The sequence below is a fragment of the Eulemur rufifrons genome, chromosome 27 (assembly GCF_041146395.1).
Source record: "Eulemur rufifrons isolate Redbay chromosome 27, OSU_ERuf_1, whole genome shotgun sequence".
In the NCBI taxonomy this organism is placed as follows: Eukaryota; Metazoa; Chordata; class Mammalia; order Primates; family Lemuridae; genus Eulemur; species Eulemur rufifrons.
Window position 1 is genome coordinate 25008933 of NC_091009.1, and position 19722 is coordinate 25028654.

At 46.5% G+C, this 19722-nt stretch overlaps 1 protein-coding gene across 2 annotated transcripts; it reads left to right on the forward strand.

Annotated features, from left to right (window-relative positions):
* The first annotated feature begins 757 nt into the window (after positions 1-757).
* Positions 758-19428, forward strand: IRF6 (interferon regulatory factor 6). 2 transcript variants are annotated; one of them, XM_069459739.1, is made up of 9 exons: positions 758-778; positions 4671-4754; positions 5295-5471; positions 9700-9904; positions 10930-11058; positions 13081-13239; positions 14280-14672; positions 15406-15524; positions 16344-19428. In XM_069459739.1, exons 3-9 carry the CDS (start codon positions 5298-5300, stop codon positions 16566-16568), a joined length of 1404 nt encoding a protein of 467 aa, XP_069315840.1. In that variant the 5' UTR covers positions 758-778; positions 4671-4754; positions 5295-5297; the 3' UTR covers positions 16569-19428. The 2 variants fall into 2 exon arrangements, with proteins under 2 accessions (XP_069315840.1, XP_069315839.1); XM_069459738.1 differs by having other exon boundaries at positions 764-940.
* The last annotated feature ends 294 nt before the right edge of the window (positions 19429-19722 follow it).

Below are 19722 nucleotides of genomic sequence, written 5' to 3' on the forward strand. Positions count from 1 at the left end.
ATATAGCACTTTGTTGAATTCCCACAACACCCCGAGGTAGGTACTATTATTAACTTCATTCTACAGATAAGAAATGGAAGCCCAGAGAGCTTAAGAAACTTTCCCAAGTCTGATGGCGTTGGGGTTTGAACCCCAAGAGTTGGCTCCAGAGGCTATGCTTTTGATCATTACACGATAGTGATTAGAAAAGGCAGGAATTATTATTCTCATTGAATAGATGAGGAAACTGAAACCAAGAAGCTAAGTAGTTTACCCAGGGTCACAGGGGTAACAGGCAGAGTAAAGGTAGAATTCCAGTCCTGGAAGCCATATGGCTTCCCCCAGACAAGACCAAGTGTCCTGAGTCCCTTCCCCATACCCACCTCCGGATTCACAGGCCCACCATAGTAGGGCCAACCCAGAATCTCAAAACCCTTTTTTGTGCTTAACAGTCTCCTTAAGGCAGAGTGATTATGGGGCATGAATGAGGGAGGCACCCTCTTGACTTAGATCTGACCTCCCAGTGGCTTCCAGTTCCCTGGCCCACAGCCCGGAGGCCTCAGGGCTAGGCCCGAATCTGGGACTTTTCTTGAAGGGGGTTAGAAGCGTCGGAGTCGGGTGGGGAAGGCGGCGCGGGGCTGGGCCGCGCAGAAACGCAGGTATCATATTTCTCGCAAGTCGCCAATCCCGAGCGCCGGTGGGCGTGGCCACGCCCGGGAGGCGGGGCCGGGCGGCGGAGAGGGCTGCGGCGTCCTGGGGCGAGGCGCTGACGTGAGCTCGGCGCACCTGGGCCGGGCAGGTAAGGGCTGGTGCGGGACCAGGAGAGGAACCCGCAGTCCCTACTTGCGCAGAGCCAGGCGCCCCTTGGCTAAGCCGTCGAGCAGCGTGGTGGCGACGGGTGAACTCAGCTGCGGACTTGGTTCAGAGGGATCTCTGCTTCTGGTAGCCGGGTTGAGGACAGGTGGGGACGCCAATTTCTGGAGAACAGCCTGAGGGAGGGAAGACACGCCCGCGGGTGGGGAAGGGTCCGCCCTAGAGTTTGTGGAGGTGGGGGGGGGGCTTGCTTGGGGACATCTGTTTGTTTGGGAATACCCACTGGGGCTGGGTGCCTGTCGCTCTCCTCCAGGTGGCTTTGGGGCGGTCCCAGTTCTGTAGCGCTAAGCCCCTCCCGACCCCACACTTAGGACTGTTCCCTCTCCCCTGCCGAAATGGAGGGCGCTGCTTTGCTCCCACCGACCCCACTCTGCTTTTGAGCTAAGGCACCGCTCCTCCCTCAGTCTTACCAACTTGCTTGATCGCAGGCCCCTGTGTCCCAGGGAGGGGACTTCCTAGGTTTGTCAGCTCTTGGTCCTGGTGGGTATTTTGGGAAATTAGGGAAGAGGGCGGCAAGGTGGTTTGGCGCTTGCTTTGTCGAGTTTGTTTTCTCTCCTTGAGTTTGTTTAGCACAGTTAGGCCCTGAGCCTGGGAGACACCCATGGATTTCCAAGGAGCCCAGCTAGGTGTTGGGGAGGAGGGTGGCGCCCGCCGGGGTGTGGCTGCTCTGGGAGTGGGGCCCTCCTTCCCTGAAGGGGCTGGAGGGCAGGTGTAGAGAAATGGGGAAAGTCTCCCAGGCCCAGCTGGAAAGGAGGCCTGAGGTGCCACTCTTTACTGGGAGCCTGCTTCATGGGAAAGGGGTCACCCAGTCCCAACATGTTCTCTCGGTGGATGTCAAGAGTGGAAGCCAGGGAAGGGAGAGGGTGCAGGCTGGTGCTGACCCAGGAGAGTAGTTTAGGGTTAGATATGTGTATGATGCCTGGTGGCAACACCCAATGCCCTGCAGCTGCCCTTCGCCACCCCCCTGGTTCCATACAGCAGGGAGGAAGAGCGTGGGGATTATGGCTAGAGGCCCGGAGTTTATCCTAAGTGGGGCTAAACTAAATGGAGGGAAGCCTGTGGAACTTAAGGGATGGCATTTCACTTTCCTTCAGGAGGAAGGGGAGAATACGGCACCCCTGCTAAGACCTGCCTGCAAGAAATGGCGAGTATGTTTGACTCTGGGCATAATCATTGCCAGCCAAATCTCACTTCGGGCCAGCAATGCCCCTGGAAACTAGTCTGGGCAAGGGCTGCAGAGGTAGCAGTGGGGTGTTTATAGAGGAACTGCTCCCTGGAATGGCAGCGTGAGAGAGGACAGTTAGTGCCCAGAGGACGTTGAAAGTGTCTCTGCTCTATGATCAGTGTGAGGGGAGTATATGGGTTGGCATCTTTGTCAAAGGACAATTAAATGCATATTAGAGACATAGGCTTTGGATTTTGCTGTGATGGCAGCTGGAGATACAAGGCTGAGTTCAGCTAGGCCAAGGTGGTTCTGCAGGTGTTTGTGTTTGAGTGGTGAGAATGTTTAGAAGGAGAACTCTGATTTAGGTGGCTTTGAGATAGGGTGTAATGCAGTCTTCACCCCAATTACTTTATTGGCCCTCCGTACTGTTGGGATTTTTGTTGATGTTTTTGGTTTCCTCTCTGAGTGCATGGAAGACAGGAGGGACATGGAAGGCAGGGTGCGGTGGCAGGATTTGGTATAGCACATTCTGACTCAGGAGTGTTGGGTTTGGACCCAGATAAAGCACCTAACTTTGTGGTGCCTCAGTTAACCCAGCTGTAAAATGAGGATAATAATACCACTTCCAGGTTCATAAGGATGAAATCAGACACATTAAGTAAAAGTGCCTGTAAAAACTGTAAAGCCTATGCAGGAGGAAAGATTGTTGTTACTATCCTTCATAAGAAATGTCTTATTATCCCATGGTTAAAAAAGTTCTACTTGTAGGTTTTGTAAAATTATAAATTGAAATATATCATTGTAGAAAAATGTGAATCATATATAAAAGTATATAGGAGAATATAAAAAGCACCTACAATCTCATTACTAGATAACCATTACAAATATCTTGTTGCATTGGTGTATTTCTTTCCCTTTTTTAGTTCTCTGTGTGTGCATGTATGCAAGTATCAATGTTGTCTCCATATTTTAAACATTTCCCCAAATCCAATAAATTCTTCAGACACTTGTTAATGGCCACTTGATGTTGCAGCCTGTGGATGTGACGTAATGAACCATTCCGCTCTCAGTCATTTTGGTGGCTTTCAATGTTTCCCTCTGCCTGTTTTTAGAGTCATAGTTACCAGGCGGTGGGTAAGGAGAGGTTGGCTGACTTTCTGAAGGTGGAGAGGGTTTGCCTCGAGGGAGGAAGGGCACAGAGTGGGGCTCCTTCCGTGGGGCTGAGGCGGGGCTGCTCAGGTGTAGTCCCATCCTGGGAGAACACTGAGAACTCAGGGCTCTAGATCTTTATCACCAGTCTCTATGGGTGGCTGCTTCTTCCCATCACCAGGTGCAGCTCCTGGTCTTGGCCTGGTTGCCTTAATTTTTTCTTGTTGGGCTGTGGATCAACTACAATGAGCCCTTTTCTTCAAGTCCACAATCAGTCAAGAGGTGCAGGCCCAGACACAGGACTTATCAATAATGCAATGGAAATTCTCAGAAGCGCCTTACTAGGTTGACCAGTTTGCTGCCTGTTTCCCTATTCTCCTTTTCCTTCCCTTGCCCTGTCACCCTTCTAGTAGGGCTTAGGACTGGGGAAAAGGTAGAACTTGCCCTTGAGAGAGTATGCATTCCCTCCTTGAAAGGTGTAAATGTACTCCATGCTTTGATGGCTTCCCATGCTGCCCTACAAAACACCCTAACCAAGGGCCAAGAACATGGGGGCACTTGAACACTGCGTGCCAACCTCACCTGCCCAGTGTAAGCTGTGCTCCCGGGGGGAAGGTTTCAGTTGCAGGACTTGGTAATTGGGTCAGAAGGCTCAGGCCAGAGCAGGTCTTGCCTTGCTCTTAAAGTGCCAGAGGCTGAGTTGGGTTTGCTGGGAGTCTGGCTAGGGAGAGAAGTGGTGTTAGGGGCCACCCCCCAGCTCAGCTCTTCTAAATGGGAGCCTTCAGCTGCCTCCGTGGGTTTGGCTTCAGAGCCGTGATCCAGGTAGGGCTCTTTTTGAGTGTGAAGGTGACTTATTTTTCTTCCTCTCCTCCTCAGGCCATTGTAGGGCTTAAGCAGTTCCAATGTGGATTTCCTCAGGAAGGAACATCTGGTAAAAACATCGAGCTTCGGTATTTAGTAACTAACACAGTGCTTGGCACACGGTAGCTAATGAACAAATATTTGTTGAATGACTGTCATTTTTTTCCAGGCGTCCCTTTCTCATCTTAAGTAAAAACAAAACAAGAACACTAAAAAATCCAAACACAGTGGCCCAGGCAAACAATTCTCCGGTGACCGGTTTTTCCTCCGGGCACCCAGTCTGGGCAGGTCTTTGTTTTGTGCTGTGAGTGCTGGCTGCTGTCGAATGTTATCTGCTATGCCCATGTATTTTCATGAGAATCAATTGCAGACTTTACCCAGGCGAGCTCCTGCAACCAATGGGTGCCCTCCAGCCTCTGTGGGGAGGTAAACAGACACAGGTGAGGAGGGAGTCCTCGCCGTGCAAGGCTTGTCTCGTGACTGTTTTTAGTACTCTAAGGTTAGGAATTGTGGTATTAGATTATTTTAGGGCTTCTGAGCTTTCCCAGATTCAGTTGTGGGGAAAGTGTCCCCAAGCCTTCTCCCAGATTCTTCTAGATTGTCCTGTGGATAAACCAGCTGAGACCCCTTTTTCTCAGTACAGAATCTTTGGGTGGCTGAGAGAAAGGGAAGCTGACTCGAGACCCGGCTCTTCAGATCTCCGTGGACACACTGCCTGCTCTTCCGTGTAAGTGAGGACTTTGGAATCCAGGACCCACCCCTCACCTACTTCTCTGTCACCACGATGACGTTATTTCTTACTGAAATATTCCCACTCACCTTCAGCTGTCTTGTTTAGAAACAACTTGCTTGAGCTTCTTGCCCATATACGTGCTGTTTCTATAACTTTTTTCTTCCCTCTCCTGAGATGAGATTGGAAAGAACAATTTCCCTTCTCTTCCAAAACCCCTGATACTTCAGGAAGGACCGTGTTCCAGCAGGGATGACGTCACCTTTTTATTTTTCTGCTTCAGGATTTAAGTAGAAGAAATGTGATCTACTGGCATGATAAGTCTGATTTGGCTAGAGCATGAAGTATAAATGGCTTTGGAATAAGAATCAAAAGAACCTTTTAACCTCTTTTCTTTTCTTTCCCACCTGGCACAGTTTATTCCCATATTTAGTTTCTTTGCAGTAATCTAGTGAAACTGTAGCTCTGTCATCCGGGAACGGTGGCTGGGAAGAGTTCCCAGTGGCTGGCCTAATTCTCCTGCTCTTCCCCTACCAGATCATGGCCCTCCACCCCCGCAGAGTCCGGCTGAAGCCCTGGCTGGTGGCCCAGGTGGATAGTGGCTTGTACCCTGGGCTCATCTGGCTACACAGGGACTCCAAACGCTTCCAGATTCCCTGGAAACATGCCACCCGGCATAGCCCCCAACAAGAGGAGGAAAATACCATTTTTAAGGTAAAGGACTGCTTCCACCGTGCGACTTAAATTTTTTTTTCCAATGCTCTCAGACTTTTTTGGGTTTGTTTGTTTTTTTCCATTTTGGCATGAGGATTTTACTAGATCTAAACCTCTGATGAAACAGAATGCTTGTGACTGGGGTGCCCAAACTTAGCAGGCACAGTACTTCCTCTTGTTGGGGCATGTCTGCAATGGTTGAAGCGCTTTATTCTTTCTCACTGGTCAAAGGTACTCAACTCACCTCTCAAAGGATACGAGATGGGATCGGCTAAACTCCTATAAATGAGTGTTGTGATGTGGTTGTTCCAAAATCTACGCAGGGTCAGTAGTTGCCGCCTCCTCTTCATTCGCTCAGGGCTCTTGCTATGAGGAGAGGTGCTTGGGCCTGGAGACAGCATCCATACCAGGATGGAACTGTCGGGTGGTAGCAGACTCTGACCACATAGCCTGTGGGATGGGCACAGAGGGCCTTCAGCAAGTTTTTCTTTTGATACTAAAGGATTTTGCACCTATCCATAGCCTCTGCTTAAAAATTAAAAGGCTGGGTGCGGTGGCTCACACCTGTAATCCTAGCACTTTTGAAGGCCGAGGTAGAAGGATCACTTGAGACCAGGAGTTTGACACTGACCTGAGCAACATGACAAGATCCCATTTCTACAGAAAAATTAGCCGGGCATGGTGGCTTACACCCGTGGTCCCAGCTACTCAGGAGGCTGGGGCAAGAGGATCGCTTGAACCCAGGAGTTTGAGGTTGCAGTGAACCATGATGACACCACTGCACTCTAGCATGTGCAACAAAGCGAGACCCTGTCTCAAAAAATATTATAAATTTTATTATAAATTTTTATTTTATAAATGTTTTCTTAAATTAAAAATGCCTCTGATGTGATAATTTTATTTAACTGAAAACTAGATTTAACACATTAACTGCCACATGAGTTGTATTTAACTCACACTAGTTTTGAGCCTGGGGCCTCGTGAAGCATGTATAACTCACTTCACCATGGGAGCTGCATGAACTATTTTTCAAGTTGGGTATAACTCTTGCACAGAAAACAATAAAAAATAAATTTTTCATTAAATTAGAAAGGATCATTTGCGAGGTTTTTGTTCTGTTTTTGTAATAAAACACTAGGGCCCCAAAGAAAAAATTATTTTTCGTAGTGTGGCAGTCAATGTGTTAATCACATAGCATTTTACAAAATTTAAGTGAAACCAAAGCTTGACTTAAGACAGAAGTAGGTGGACAGGCTGCTTGTGGAAAGGGATTTCATGTGGTTCATAACTCTGTAGGCTGTGCCTCTGCTCCAGATCGACTTCTCTCTCCTGACCACTTCCATCTTATGAGTAGTTTTAGTTCGTTCACCCTTAAGACACAAAGTAAATTTGCCCTTTTCTTCTCTGAGTATAAGCTGGAAGACAAATGAAATCCAGTCCCCACCCCGAGCCTTTCAATATTGATGCCCCAGTTTCTTGCTGAGATTGGATTAGGAAAAGGCAGAAAATAAGGCCTCAGGACTCAAAGGAAAGACATCCTAGAGATGTTTCCCATCCAACTCAGTGATGTCAGGTATAGAGAGGAGAGGCAGAGAGAAAATTGGCCTAAGGGTACTTAGAAAGTAAATGAGCACTGTTAATTTAGATTTTAAATGATATAAAATGATAAGGAAAATCAGCACCAATTATTGGAGTTAGTATTGAGAAAGGGAATGGGGCCTGCCCTGGCCCAGTTTTCCCCTTCGTGGCCTTGGTCTGAAATGGGATTTGTTGTTGAAGCATTTGGCAGGGGCTGGCCATTGGGAAGAGGCTGGTTGCTAGAAGCCCCTCTCATGAGAATGATCTGCATGCCTGGGGCTTGAGGAAAGGGTGGCTGAGGGGAGGCAGTGTTACTTCATTTACACCTGTATTCTGTTTGCAGAATGTGGAGGGAGGGTCTGGAAAGTCAGGAGAAGAATGAGGATGCTTTCACAGATCTCAAGCTCTGATGGGCCTTTAGCAGGATATGCAGGTGGGACACTAGCATTAAATGGGTGTCTGTGTCCATGACCTCATTCAGTTCTCATGGCAACCCTCACATCGTAGATGCAGAAGCCAAGTCTCAGAGGGGCTGAGTAACTTGCCAAAATCATACAGCCAGTAAGTGGTGGAGCCAGGATTTGAACCCATGTCTGTCTCCGCCCTCCCCACCCTGCCCAATCATACTGCCCCTTCTGATCAGGAATTGGAAGACCTGGCCTCAAGTCCTACTACCATGAACTGCATATGTGGTCTTGGGCTCATCACGTCACCTTTCTGGGCTTCAGTTTCCCCTTCAGTGAAATGAGGATGAAACCAGTCTTGCCTGCCTCACAGGATCATTGTGAGAATCGAGTGAAACAAAGTATGGGGAGGGATTTGCAAAGCACCATAAAAATGCAGAAATTATTTCCATTTTAGGAAGAGAAATAAGGACCTGCACGGTAGTCAGAATCTCTCAGAGGCAAGACTTAGAATGGATTTGAACAAGTAATGTTTATAAATCACAGTGATTGCCATATGGTACCTCTTAGGCTCTCCTTTCTTGATTCTAAAGTTCCAGTCTTAAAGGGTATGATGCTCTGCTGCGGTCCTCAGCGCCATACGACGGGGTCCTGGGGGATGGACGGCTGCATGGTGAGCGGGAGGGCTGGGCCCTTGGTTCTGGGTTGGTCTGGCTGCTCTCCATGGAGGGGCAGGGCTTTAGGGAGCCACAGAAATTTGCAGACCTCTGCCAAAATCTGCACAGCCCGAGTCAGCTGGTTGGGGCCAGAGTGAGTGTGGGCACAGAGGAGCAAACAAACAGAAGGGAAAATGTGTGGGGAAGCAGCAGCCAGGTACCACCAGGTAACTGGAGATATGCCTCCCAGATACTAGGGACCAGTGAATTTGAAATCCTATAGGGGTGGGGTGGAATGGAGCAGCAGTTAGGCCCCCTAGAGCCTGCTAAGCCACCTGGGGCAGCACAACTTTGTCGGACTTCATGATCTGCGAAGGTGGTAGGAGGAAGTGAATCTGAATTGGATTAGCTCTTGGAAGAAACTTCCTCATGATTGGGAGGCTCTGCAGGGGGTGACTGAAAGAGATCAGAGGATGGGGCAGAAAAGTTCCATTTCAGTGTAAGGAAGAAGTCTATGATCAGAATCAGGTGGGGAGTTGGGTTTGGACAAGTGATGTGCCCTGTCAGCTTGAAAAAGTTGGTGTATGCTTCTTGTCTGGAGTTCTCTACTAATAATATCTCTTTTTTCTGCATCAGAACATGTTATCCTCCCGGACAAAGCTTAGAGATCAGGGAATGTGTTAGCCATGGGAGAGAGTGGGTATCCTGTGAGCAGAAACACAAATGCCAGTGAGAGACGAAAGTAGGGCCGGATTTCTACTGCCTGCTCTGTTCCCGAGGACCTTGGTCTATGGCGTGAGCAGCCTAGGTTTTCCTTTGCCTCACTGGGGAGGCTGCTTTGTTCCTCTTGTCTGGGGAAAGTGCTATGAGTGCCCGTATTTGAATACCAGAGAGAAGAAGTCAAAGTGGTTTTAGTCCACGCTGCCAGCCACCAGTGTTGCTGACAGCAGGATGTTCCCAATGAAGTAGGAGTTTGAGGGGACTGGGAAAGGTAGGGGGTGTGAGTTTATTAGCATTTGAGGCCCTCAGCCAGTGGGGTAAGCTGAACCCCCAGAGTGTGCTTCCTGTTCCAAAGGCACTTGGTTTGTACAGTTCTTTCTTTATGCATCAGATTGAGGACTGGAGGGGACCAGCGAGGCCACCTACCTTCCCCCTTTGTTATACCTATTGTTGTATAAGCAACTCATGTCAAAAAAGGATAAGCAAAAAGAAAGTTAACCTGAAATCCTGCTATCCAGGATTACTATTAGCATTTTGGTGCATATTTTCCCCAGACTTTACTTTCAACCTTTCATTTATAGCAGTGTCATCTTGACAGGCACTGGTACCAACCAACGCTTGAGATAAGGCTCCTCCTTTCAGTAGATTGTGTTTGCACACGGCTTAACTTCCCTTGGGCCCTGCCTTGTCCGGTCCTAAGGGCAGTGTTTCCTGCTGCAGTCTCTGGAAATTGGGGTTGGGTGGTGGGGCAGTCACGCAAGGGTGTGTGTATGTGTGCGTGTGTTTGTGTGTGTATGAGAAAGGGTGGGCACGCACTTTGTAGTGTTTCTGGGCAACAGTAGGCACTCACTGCAGTTTCCTGTTCCTCAGGCCTGGGCTGTAGAGACGGGGAAGTACCAGGAAGGGGTAGATGACCCTGATCCAGCTAAATGGAAGGCCCAGCTCCGCTGTGCTCTCAACAAGAGCAGAGAATTCAACCTGATGTATGATGGCACTAAGGAGGTGCCTATGAACCCAGTGAAGATATACCAAGTGTGTGACATCCCCCAGCCCCAGGGCTCGATCATTAACCCAGGTGAGGCCCCAGGTGTCTGGGAGAAGGTGGGCAGTACACCACATTCTGGGCTGGACTCTTAAAGAGATAGTCAACTTGGAAGCAGCTTGGTTGACAGAGTTGAAGACTGGGAAAGCAAGAAAGTCTTTCCCTAGGAAGGACCCAGAGAACAAAAGATGGAAGCACAGCAGAATCTTCTTGCTCACTTAGTGAAATCGTTGTTAGCCTGATTGCTTAAAGCATGAGAAAGTAGAGGGAGTATAGAGTTCTACTGTAAAAATAGCCTCTCTTGGGACTTGAGAGCCCAGGTAGTTGTGAAGGAGGAGGAATTAAAACATAGAAGGTTTGAGTTCTAAACCTGGCTCTTATCACTTTTCTATTTGTGGGCATTGAATCAAGTCATTTGACCTCTTGAGCCTCAGTTTCTTCAGCTCTAAAATGTGGGATCTCATCTTTCCTGCCTGCTTCAAAGACTACTACTGTCAGAATCAATTGACACGACATATAAGAGCTATTAAGTGCTTTATAGGTGTTGGGTGAGTGGTCATTTAATTTGAAGGATACTTTGACTAAGGGAATACCTCCTGATGCTCTTATTTGTTCCATGCTTAGCAAGTACTGACTAAGAGCCAGATAATTTAGACTTGTACTCCAGTGAACCCAGTGAGGCCCTGCCATGAGGGAGGGGTCTGTTCCTCATATTAAGAGTACAAGGATGAGAAATTGGTGTCCTTGAGTCCCTAAAAGCGATGCTAGTGTGTAGGAAGCTAACGTGTATGTAAAATGTAAGAGATTTCTAGGAGAAGGAGGGTCTGCAACTCCTGTATAGGGGAAGAGAAGACAGCTTGCTTAAGGCTCTGTCAGAAGAGTTGGAACTAGGGGTTAGTACTCCCTTGATTCCCACTCGTTTTAGCTAGGGCATCGAGGGTGCTTACTGACCCCAAGGAGCCTCTGTGCTAGCAGTCCCTAGCTTGGGTGGCGGGTCAGCCGCAGGGAGGGCAGCGCAACCTGAACTGCTCACCTGCGAGCTTGTGTCTCTTGGGTAGGATCCACAGGGTCTGCTCCCTGGGATGAGAAGGATAATGACGTGGACGAAGAAGATGAGGAAGATGAGCTGGATCAGTCACAGCACCACGTTCCCATCCAGGACACCTTCCCCTTCCTGAACATTAATGGTGAGTGGCGTGGTGGGTGGTACAGAGGGATAAGGACGATGTAAGGGCTTTGACCTTGGAATTACTCTCCTTGACCAGCACTGCCCTGGGAGCAGGATCGGGCCCCACAGTCAGGCTGCTGGTCTGTGAGCAAGCAGGAGTCATCAGTGAGGGAACTGTGCCAGCCCAGTTATCCCAGTATAGTGGGGTGGGTTCTAGGCATAGAGAACATCTTCTGAATCTTATGTGTGATCACTCAAATAAAAAATCTAAATTCGTTCACAGTCCCACATACGAATAAATATATCAGTGGTCATAAGTGTCACCAATTTCCTTCAGGCCAAGTGCAGAAGTCATTTTTACGAACTGTAGTCATTTTTATGAACCCTTCCAGTATTTCCCTTGGTATAAATTCTGTTACTTCCTTAACAGGAATCACTCCGCTAGGCTGTGCTACGGGAAACTTGTGGTTTCTATAGCTACTAACACTAGGCTAGATAGACAACTAGATAAATCTGATAGGGTTTATCTGCAAGATACTTTTCTTTGATGGACTTCTGAATTCAGCTTCCCAGGAAAAATGAGTTGGGAGGTTGGGAGTCCACTGGGTGACAGAGCAGGTGCTGCGTCTCCCACCGCACTCCCCGAGGGTGCTCAGACGCAAGTTGAATTGCTCTTCTGCAGAATTTCACTGAAATGCTCCCACTCTAATGATGTGCATCCAGTCGAGCAGCTTTTCACAGACCTTTTAGTGCCTGAAGCTGCTATGGGTTGAAATGAGATAACTTGTGCCACCTAATAAAATTTAGCATATCAAGATGATTTCTTTAGGATTTTGGAGTACTTTATTCTAGGTGCTGCCCCCACCTTTGAGAATCAGGAAATAATTCTTATTGTCTGTCCACTGGCCTTCCATCACTTACCCTGCCATGTATACCTTTACAACTCAGTGATGGGTAACGAGAAATTTCATAGAGATCTTCCGGGTCAATATTGCCACATGCTACATTTAAAATTTAAATGAGAAATTCAAGAGTTGGAGATCTAGACATGTGCGATCCTTTCCCAAATCCTTGGCTGACTCATTCTGTTATTCTCACCCCTTAAAAGAATGCAGGCTATTTTGCCAGGATCCTGATTTCCTACTTTTGTTCACATTTTATTAAAGCTAATGTTGTGTGTCCTTATATTTTGGGCTGCTCTGGATCCTTTTTGGAAAGTTATGGAATAAATATTAAAAACTAAAAAGTAAAATGGGAACAGATTTAATCAGACTTGTACACAAAGGGTCAAAGAAACATTAACCTCTGTGATTTCAGAGCTGTTGGGGCAGAGGAAGAAGAATTGTTGAAGAATAGATGCCTAAGAGGTGAGGCTAGGCTTTGGAGCAAGTCAACTTTGACATAAGCAGGGCAATAGGTTTTTCACTCTTTTTTAAAGCTTTAATTGGATAATTTTGAATAAATAGTACTTTCACGTGATTTAAATTCGTAATGGCACAAAAAGGTAATCAGTTTCAAGGTTTTCCTTCCATTCTGTCTCTGAACCTTTCAGTTCTTTCCCTGGATGAGACCACTCTTTCTAGGTTCTTGAGTATGCTTCCAGGCATGTAAAAGTATTTGTTTATTTTTAATGGAATTTCTATACATTAACACTTAAAGCTAATCAACTAATACAGTTGAGTTCATTTTATGGAAGACATCCAGCTTCTATTTAATTGCTGGGACCAAATTTTGCAATAGGGAATCTCTCTTGTCCCTTCTAATTTAACCCCCAAATGAAACTCATTTGTCTGTATGTCAATCTTCAGCAAACAAAGGTTTTTAGAATGATAAGTTTTGGGAGAAATAATATGGTTAGAAAGCAGGGGAACCTTGTTTCTTCCTGTGTTAGTTGTGGGAATCATTGATGGGCTGCAGGCCACACTGGGTCATGGCTCAGTGTTTGACTCTTGTCTACTGACCTTGTTAGTTCTTAGAGCCTCAGACCAGGTGATGTACATGTGTGGTGCTCCTGCTTGCTCACCACATCCTTCTGTTCCAGGTTCTCCCATGGCGCCAGCCAGTGTGGGAAACTGCGGTGTGGGTAACTGCAGCCCTGAAGCAGTGTGGCCCAAAACCGAACCTCTGGAGATGGAAGTGCCCCAGGCACCTATCCAGCCCTTCTTCAGCTCTCCAGAGCTGTGGATCAGCTCTCTCCCAAGTAAGCGAGCCTTGATCTTTCTTACTGGGTCTTCCGCTCCTATTACAGTCCCTTTCCTATCCCACCTTCTGCCTCCAATTCCTTGACATGTATAGAATAAACTACCTGCCCTCTGTGTCTGCTTCCTGGCTGGCCGATCAGTCACCAGGAAAGAAATACAGAAACACTGGCCCATACCTACTTGCCCACGGGATGCTCTTATTGGTTACAGCTCTAGGTTACTCACCTCTTAGGAGGGTGGGAGGCACAGGTTTATCAGTCTGGTCAGGGGGTTTAGTGGCAAGGCCACTTGTGGGATAGGGAGGTTAATGTCCACGGATTTGGTTGAGGAGGCTCTTGGATTTTGAGGGGCTTTTGGACGCAGAGAAAAAAATCTTTCTGACTTTGACACAAATTTATCTCAATGAAGAATCAATGTCATTGCCCGGGTCTTCCTTTCACACCGAGAATGCTGGCGGTGTGAGTGCTAAAATTTTGTCCAAGAGGCTAAGTTGCTTTGATAAGGCCTATTGGGTTCAGTGGAGATTTGCTGAGTGAAAATAACTTTGCTGTGAACTGTGTCCTTTTATGGTGCATTTTTAGAGCAGATCCCCAATGTGTGCTCACATGTGTAATTTTTAGAAAAATGGCTTGATATTTCTTCTTGTTCCTCTGGTTTCTTTATACAATGAGCCAAAAACGAGACACAAACCAGATACCTTAGTTTTTATCTTCTCCCGGTGCCTATTGATGTGAAGACTCAGTCAGTATGGCGTGGGGTTACTAGGGCCACTTTGCTTGGTGACATGTAGCTCTTAGGGTGTGGTTATTGAACAAAGATAGTATAGATGGACCTTGAACTATTTGCTTCCAGGCAGCCTTTTGAGTGAATATTTCAGGGATATGTTGATGTCTCCCTTTTTTACAGGAAGGATAACTGTGGCAGTGCCCTTCCTGAATGCTAGTGAAAGGTGGCTTGATCTTAATGTACTTGCATTGAGTCTTAGGGATGGACAGGCAGAGCAGTGAAGCAGGACTCACTGTCATCTCTAACCTTGCAGTGACTGACCTGGACATCAAGTTTCACTACCGTGGGAAGGAGTATGGGCAGACCATGACCGTGAGCAACCCCCAGGGCTGCCGGCTCTTCTATGGGGACCTGGGACCCATGCCTGACCAGGAGGAGCTCTTTGGTCCCGTCAGCCTGGAGCAGGTCAAATTTCCAGGTCCGGAGCATATCACCAATGAAAAACAGAAGCTGTTCACCAGCAAGCTGCTGGACGTCATGGACAGGGGACTGATCCTGGAGGTCAGCGGTCATGCCATTTATGCCATCAGGCTGTGCCAGTGCAAGGTGTACTGGTCTGGGCCATGTGCCCCATCGCTTGTTGCCCCCAACCTGATTGAGAGACAAAAGAAGGTCAAGCTGTTTTGTTTGGAAACATTCCTTAGTGGTGAGTGTTTTTTCAGAGGGTTGATGGTGATGGGAATTGCTCCCTGGAAGTACATCTTCTACCTTTCCTGGCTTGGCAAAGATCTTAACTAAAATTTTTCTTCTTTTGCTGACATGAAATACATCAGGAAAAAAATAAAAAAATATTTCTTCTGGAGGTCAAGGGAGAAGAGAGCCTTGGTTCCGAAAAATGGAGGTGACCTAGGCAACACAGAAGGGAGTTTCATTCCAAGCTATTTTTAGGTTAGTTGTGGCTCCTTTAGTGGCAGAGGAGGGAGACAGCTTTGTCACCACCCCCCAAATGTTACCAGCTTATCTTTAACTTTGGAAGGTGACCCCGTTTGTCATATTCAGCAGAACAAATACCCTTTTGGGAAATGTATGAGTGGTGAATTCAAGCAGATAATTTTAGGGAGAGCACTGAGATGTAAATTTTACAATGTGGTGTGAATCCCAAGTTGAGATCAACAATGTCTAAGAGGAGTCTCTGGAATTTGTGCTGTCCAATATGTTTGTGCTGTCCAATATGTTTGTGCTGTCTGATACGGTAGCCACTAGCCACATATGGCTATTGAGCATGTCAGTGTGACTAATGTGACAAACTGTTTAATGTTTAAAATCAGTAGCCACGTGTGGCTAGTGGCTGTTCTATTGCACAGCATAAAAGGTGGCATTTACTGAGAGGATGATATGGAATAACCAGTATACCAAACGTGCTCTTCTACCTTCTGCAGAGCTCATTGCCCACCAGAAAGGACAGATAGAGAAGCAGCCACCATTTGAGATCTACTTATGCTTTGGGGAAGAATGGCCAGATGGGAAACCCTTGGAAAGGAAACTCATCTTGGTTCAGGTGAGAAGATAAGGATGTATCAACAACTCTTCCCCTTTTTGCCAATGCTTTACTCCCTAGGTCTAGGTTGAACCTTGGTCGAGTATCCCTCAGCCTGTGTGGATCTTAATGCCATCAGATGGGGTAGCAGACTCAGGCTGCATACAGTAGGGCCACACTGGAAAAAGCAAGGTCCTTAAAGTGGGTGTCTGATTTAGTGGAGATCTTATCTTTCATTCTCTTACTGACGTTAGAGTGTTGCTGAAACCTCACAGGATATGACCCTTTCCAGCTTTTCTTAGAAAAACCTTTTAAGTTCCTTTTATAAATATAAGCTTATTCTAGGAGGTGGCAGCAAAGCCACGTAGGCTTGGCCCCCAGAATTGCACAACGAGGCAGGCAATAGATGATATTTGGTTAAAATCTTGCTAAGCAAGCATGTGATGTGATGCTACATCTAAGTTATTTACCTTCATTTGAACCAACTTCTACAGTGGGCCTTGGCAGGATGGTCCCGAAAGATGAAAGTGTGTCCTGTATTTAGACTTTTGATTGATTGATTGAGACAAGGTCTCACTGTGTTGCCCTGGCTAGAGTGCAGCGACGTCATCATAGCTCACTGCACCTTCAAACTCCTGGGCTCAAGCAATCCTCCTGCCTCAGCCTCCCAGAGTGCTGGCATTACAGGTGTGAGCCACTGCACACGGTCTCTGTATTTAGACATTAGGGTGAGGGGCTTCCCTGGGGCCTCATTGATTCTCCCTTCAATCTTGGGTCCATCATGCTCTTTAAAAATACCTTTTCCTCAGCAGATACCTGTGTCCTCTGTGTCTTGAACAGGTCATTCCGGTGGTGGCTCGGATGATCTACGAGATGTTTTCTGGTGATTTCACACGCTCCTTTGACAGTGGCAGTGTCCGCCTGCAGATCTCCACTCCAGACATAAAAGATAACATTGTTGCTCAGCTGAAGCAGTTGTACCGCATCCTTCAAACCCAGGAAAGCTGGCAGCCCATGCAGCCCACCCCCAGCATGCAGCTGCCCCCTGCGCTGCCAGCCCAGTAATCAGGAACGCCATCTGCTTCCTTTTCCTTTTTACACTTTTGTACATATGGATATTTTTTATTATTCACATTTAACCAGCTTTTGAATCTCTTTTTTCTCTAACAATTTTAGAAGTCTATGATTCTCCAAATATGCCTAGATTTAAAGTTGATTTAATTTATGGAAAAATCACCCTTCAGACTTCCCTTTTCTTTTTTAAACTTCCCAATGGTAGTATGATATAGTAGAAGGAGATTTGGCCTGGGAGTTCGGACACCAGGGTTCTAGCTGCAGCTTTGCTTCCAAAGTGACCTTGAACAAGTCTTTTTACCTCTGGGCTTCAGCTGTATCTTCTTGTAAAGTGAAGAGATTGGAATGGTGCCTGAAATTGCATCCAGCTTTCAGACTCTGACTCTATGACTTTTATTCTACTTGTACAAGGCAAAACTGCCTGGAACAGAACTCTTCTGCATTGCTTTTGTACCACATTTTTTTTTTTTCTTGCATTCATTAAAGTTCCCTCAAGCGCTGATTTGTCTGGGATGGAGCTCTGTTTGACCTGTTTTGCTAGTATAGTAAGCTTGCTCCCTCATGGGGGAAGTGAGGAGAGGAGCTGGCTGGTTGCTTAGGAACCAAGCTTGATATCTAAATAGAAGTGGGTGCCAAAGTCTGAAAGTCACCTGACCCATGGAGTAAAGGCTCATAAATTGGGCTTCTAAAGGGAAGCTGTCGATACAGAAAACCTAGGGATTCTGTGGAAGAATGGGTTGTCAGGTATTTAACTTGTCACCACTCAAATATATGTGCGTGTGTGTTGGGGGGGTGGGGTAGATGAGAGTATGTGACTTAGGTGGTGGCCTTCAGAGAAGGGAACTCTCTTTTTATTATTTTCTTCTTTGAGGAAGACCTGCGAGTAAGCTGGGCATCTGAGATACCACCTGTGACTATAAAAGGGGCAGTTCCTCCTTGCTTAGAGACTTCTAGAGTGTTCTTGTCTGTTTGGATTTTTTGCATTTGGGAAAAATCGGGTGCTGGGTGTGTTAACGCCAGGGTGAAGAAGGGCTGGGCAGCACTCTTCTAGAAAAGGCTTAAACCTGCTTGTCTCCCTTGCTGGTAGAGGTATCTGGGTGTGAACAATGAAAGTAGAGTGGTATAGAACATTGTAGCTGTATCTGTCACAAACTGGTTCTATCTAGTAACTTTTGCTTATTTTCTAACCCTTTTGCCTCTTTTTTTAAAAGATGAAATTATGCATACTTTAAACTCCAAGACCTAAATGCCAAATAAGCTTCTGATCTCTGGTTGCAGGCCCCAGTCCTCCTAAATACTGATACTTGTTTGGGTGAGGACATGGTAAGGAAGCCCACGTCTAATCTACCTTTAAACCAAGCCACCGCCTACTTTTCTCAATAACTGAAAAGTTGAGCCAGCTTTATTTAAAAAACAAAAGTTCAACTCAATCAAAGGTGACAGTGGGACTAATTTATTTATTTAAAATGCTTAAGCCTTGGTTTTAGGATCTCTAAGAGACCTAGTGGAATTTGCCATTATTAAAAGCATGACCCAGTGAAATGTGGGTAAAGGTCAGGTGCCCAGTTTCAAGGAAATGTTGGGTTTTTTAGAGACCAGGAAGCATGCAAGGCATAGAAACTTTATATTTTGGGGGCCATCTTGTTGAAGTGAGGGATTTGGTCTTGATGTTTGGCTGCCCCATCTGTATGTGGAAGCCCAAGTTAAAAATAACCCTCTGTAGGTAACTTGGGAGGGCAACTGTTGAATCTGGGCAGGTCTCCTTCCCTTCTGTGAAATGCTAAAAGTCAGCCTAACTGGATGGAAGCCCAGATAATGTGAGCTGGCAAACAGTGTTGAGAAAGTGCCAAGAAGTACCAAGCATTTATTGAATAGTATGTGACTGTAATGAAAACTTTACAAATGTGTCAGAGGAATGGATGAGTGGTTTATGTGGTCTTAACTAGAAAGCCCAGTTTCTTCCATGTTTTGAATCCTTTTGAGAATGCAGAGAGAGTGCATGCAGGGATCTCATCTGATCACCCTTAACTCTTTCTCTGGTCCTGATGGATAGATAACAGGTGTCCCTTGAGGACTCTCAGTCTGCTGTGCCTCCTTTTGTGGCTACCACCACTCACTCCCGTGGTGTATTTTACTCCCTTGCCTTGACCCTTTACCTTGCTTAAACTGGGATGGGAGTTAGATTTTTTTTTTTTTTTTTTGAGACAGGGTCTTGCTCTGTCACTCAGGCTGGAGTGCAGTGGTGCAATCATAGCTCCCTGCAATCTCAAACTCCTGGGTCCAAGCGATCCTCCTGCCTCAGCCTCCTGAGTAGCTACGACTACAGGTATGTGCCACCACGCCCGGCTTATTTTTCTTTTTTTTTTGGTAGAGATGGGGTCCTGTTATGTCTAGAACTCCTAGCCTGAAGCAGTTCTCCTGCCTTGGCCTCCCAAAGTGCTAGGATTACAAGCGTAAGCACCTGGCCAGAGTTAAATTTTCTTACCAGCTCTTTGTTTTCCTCACTGTATATGTACCCTACCAAACTGGATTAGTTCAGAGTTAAAAAGAACCCACTGGAGGTAAATTGGGATGGCAAGTGTTAGATCTGGGCTGGTCCCTTCCCCATGCAATTAGGTCCATGGTTATATGTTCCCATAGCAACCTATACTTCCTCTTTTAGAATAATCATTTCCCTTGTAATTGCTCAGCATCTGTGTCCAGCTTGACTACAAACTTGCTGAAGGCAGGGATTGTTTTAGACTTTGCTGCCAATTCTTAGAACAATGTCTGGTACACAGTGTGTTCTCAAATATTTGTTGCTAGAGTAAATGAATGAACTAAATAAGTCTTTCATTTTAGAGATTTATTGTTAACCACTGTGGGAAAATAAATAAATATGGGGAAAATTAGAAGACTGGTTTCTAGTCTCTGCTTCTGATTCCCTCTGAGCTAAGAACCAGAGTTAGGCTCTTACAAGCTGGTTCTCCTCCCATACTGGCCCCATCTTTACTTCAGTTATCTATTTTCACAGAAGATACCACTCAGGTAGAGCCAGGAGTGAAAACTAGAGTAGGTGTCCGCAGTTCCCTTCACCTGTCATGGATAAATTCAGCTGTCTATGTATAAATAAATGTGGGCCACTTCCTCGATATTGGGGTTTTCT

Bases quoted from the DNA above. Each gene is read 5' to 3' on its own strand.
- IRF6 (XM_069459739.1), top strand. From the start codon at position 5,298: ATGGCCCTCCACCCCCGCAGAGTCCGGCTGAAGCCCTGGCTGGTGGCC. The intron at 11,059-13,080 runs GTGAGTGGCGTG...CTTCTGTTCCAG, and splicing joins CCCCTTCCTGAACATTAATG to GTTCTCCCATGGCGCCAGCC. The intron at 15,525-16,343 runs GTGAGAAGATAA...TGTCTTGAACAG, and splicing joins GGAAACTCATCTTGGTTCAG to GTCATTCCGGTGGTGGCTCG.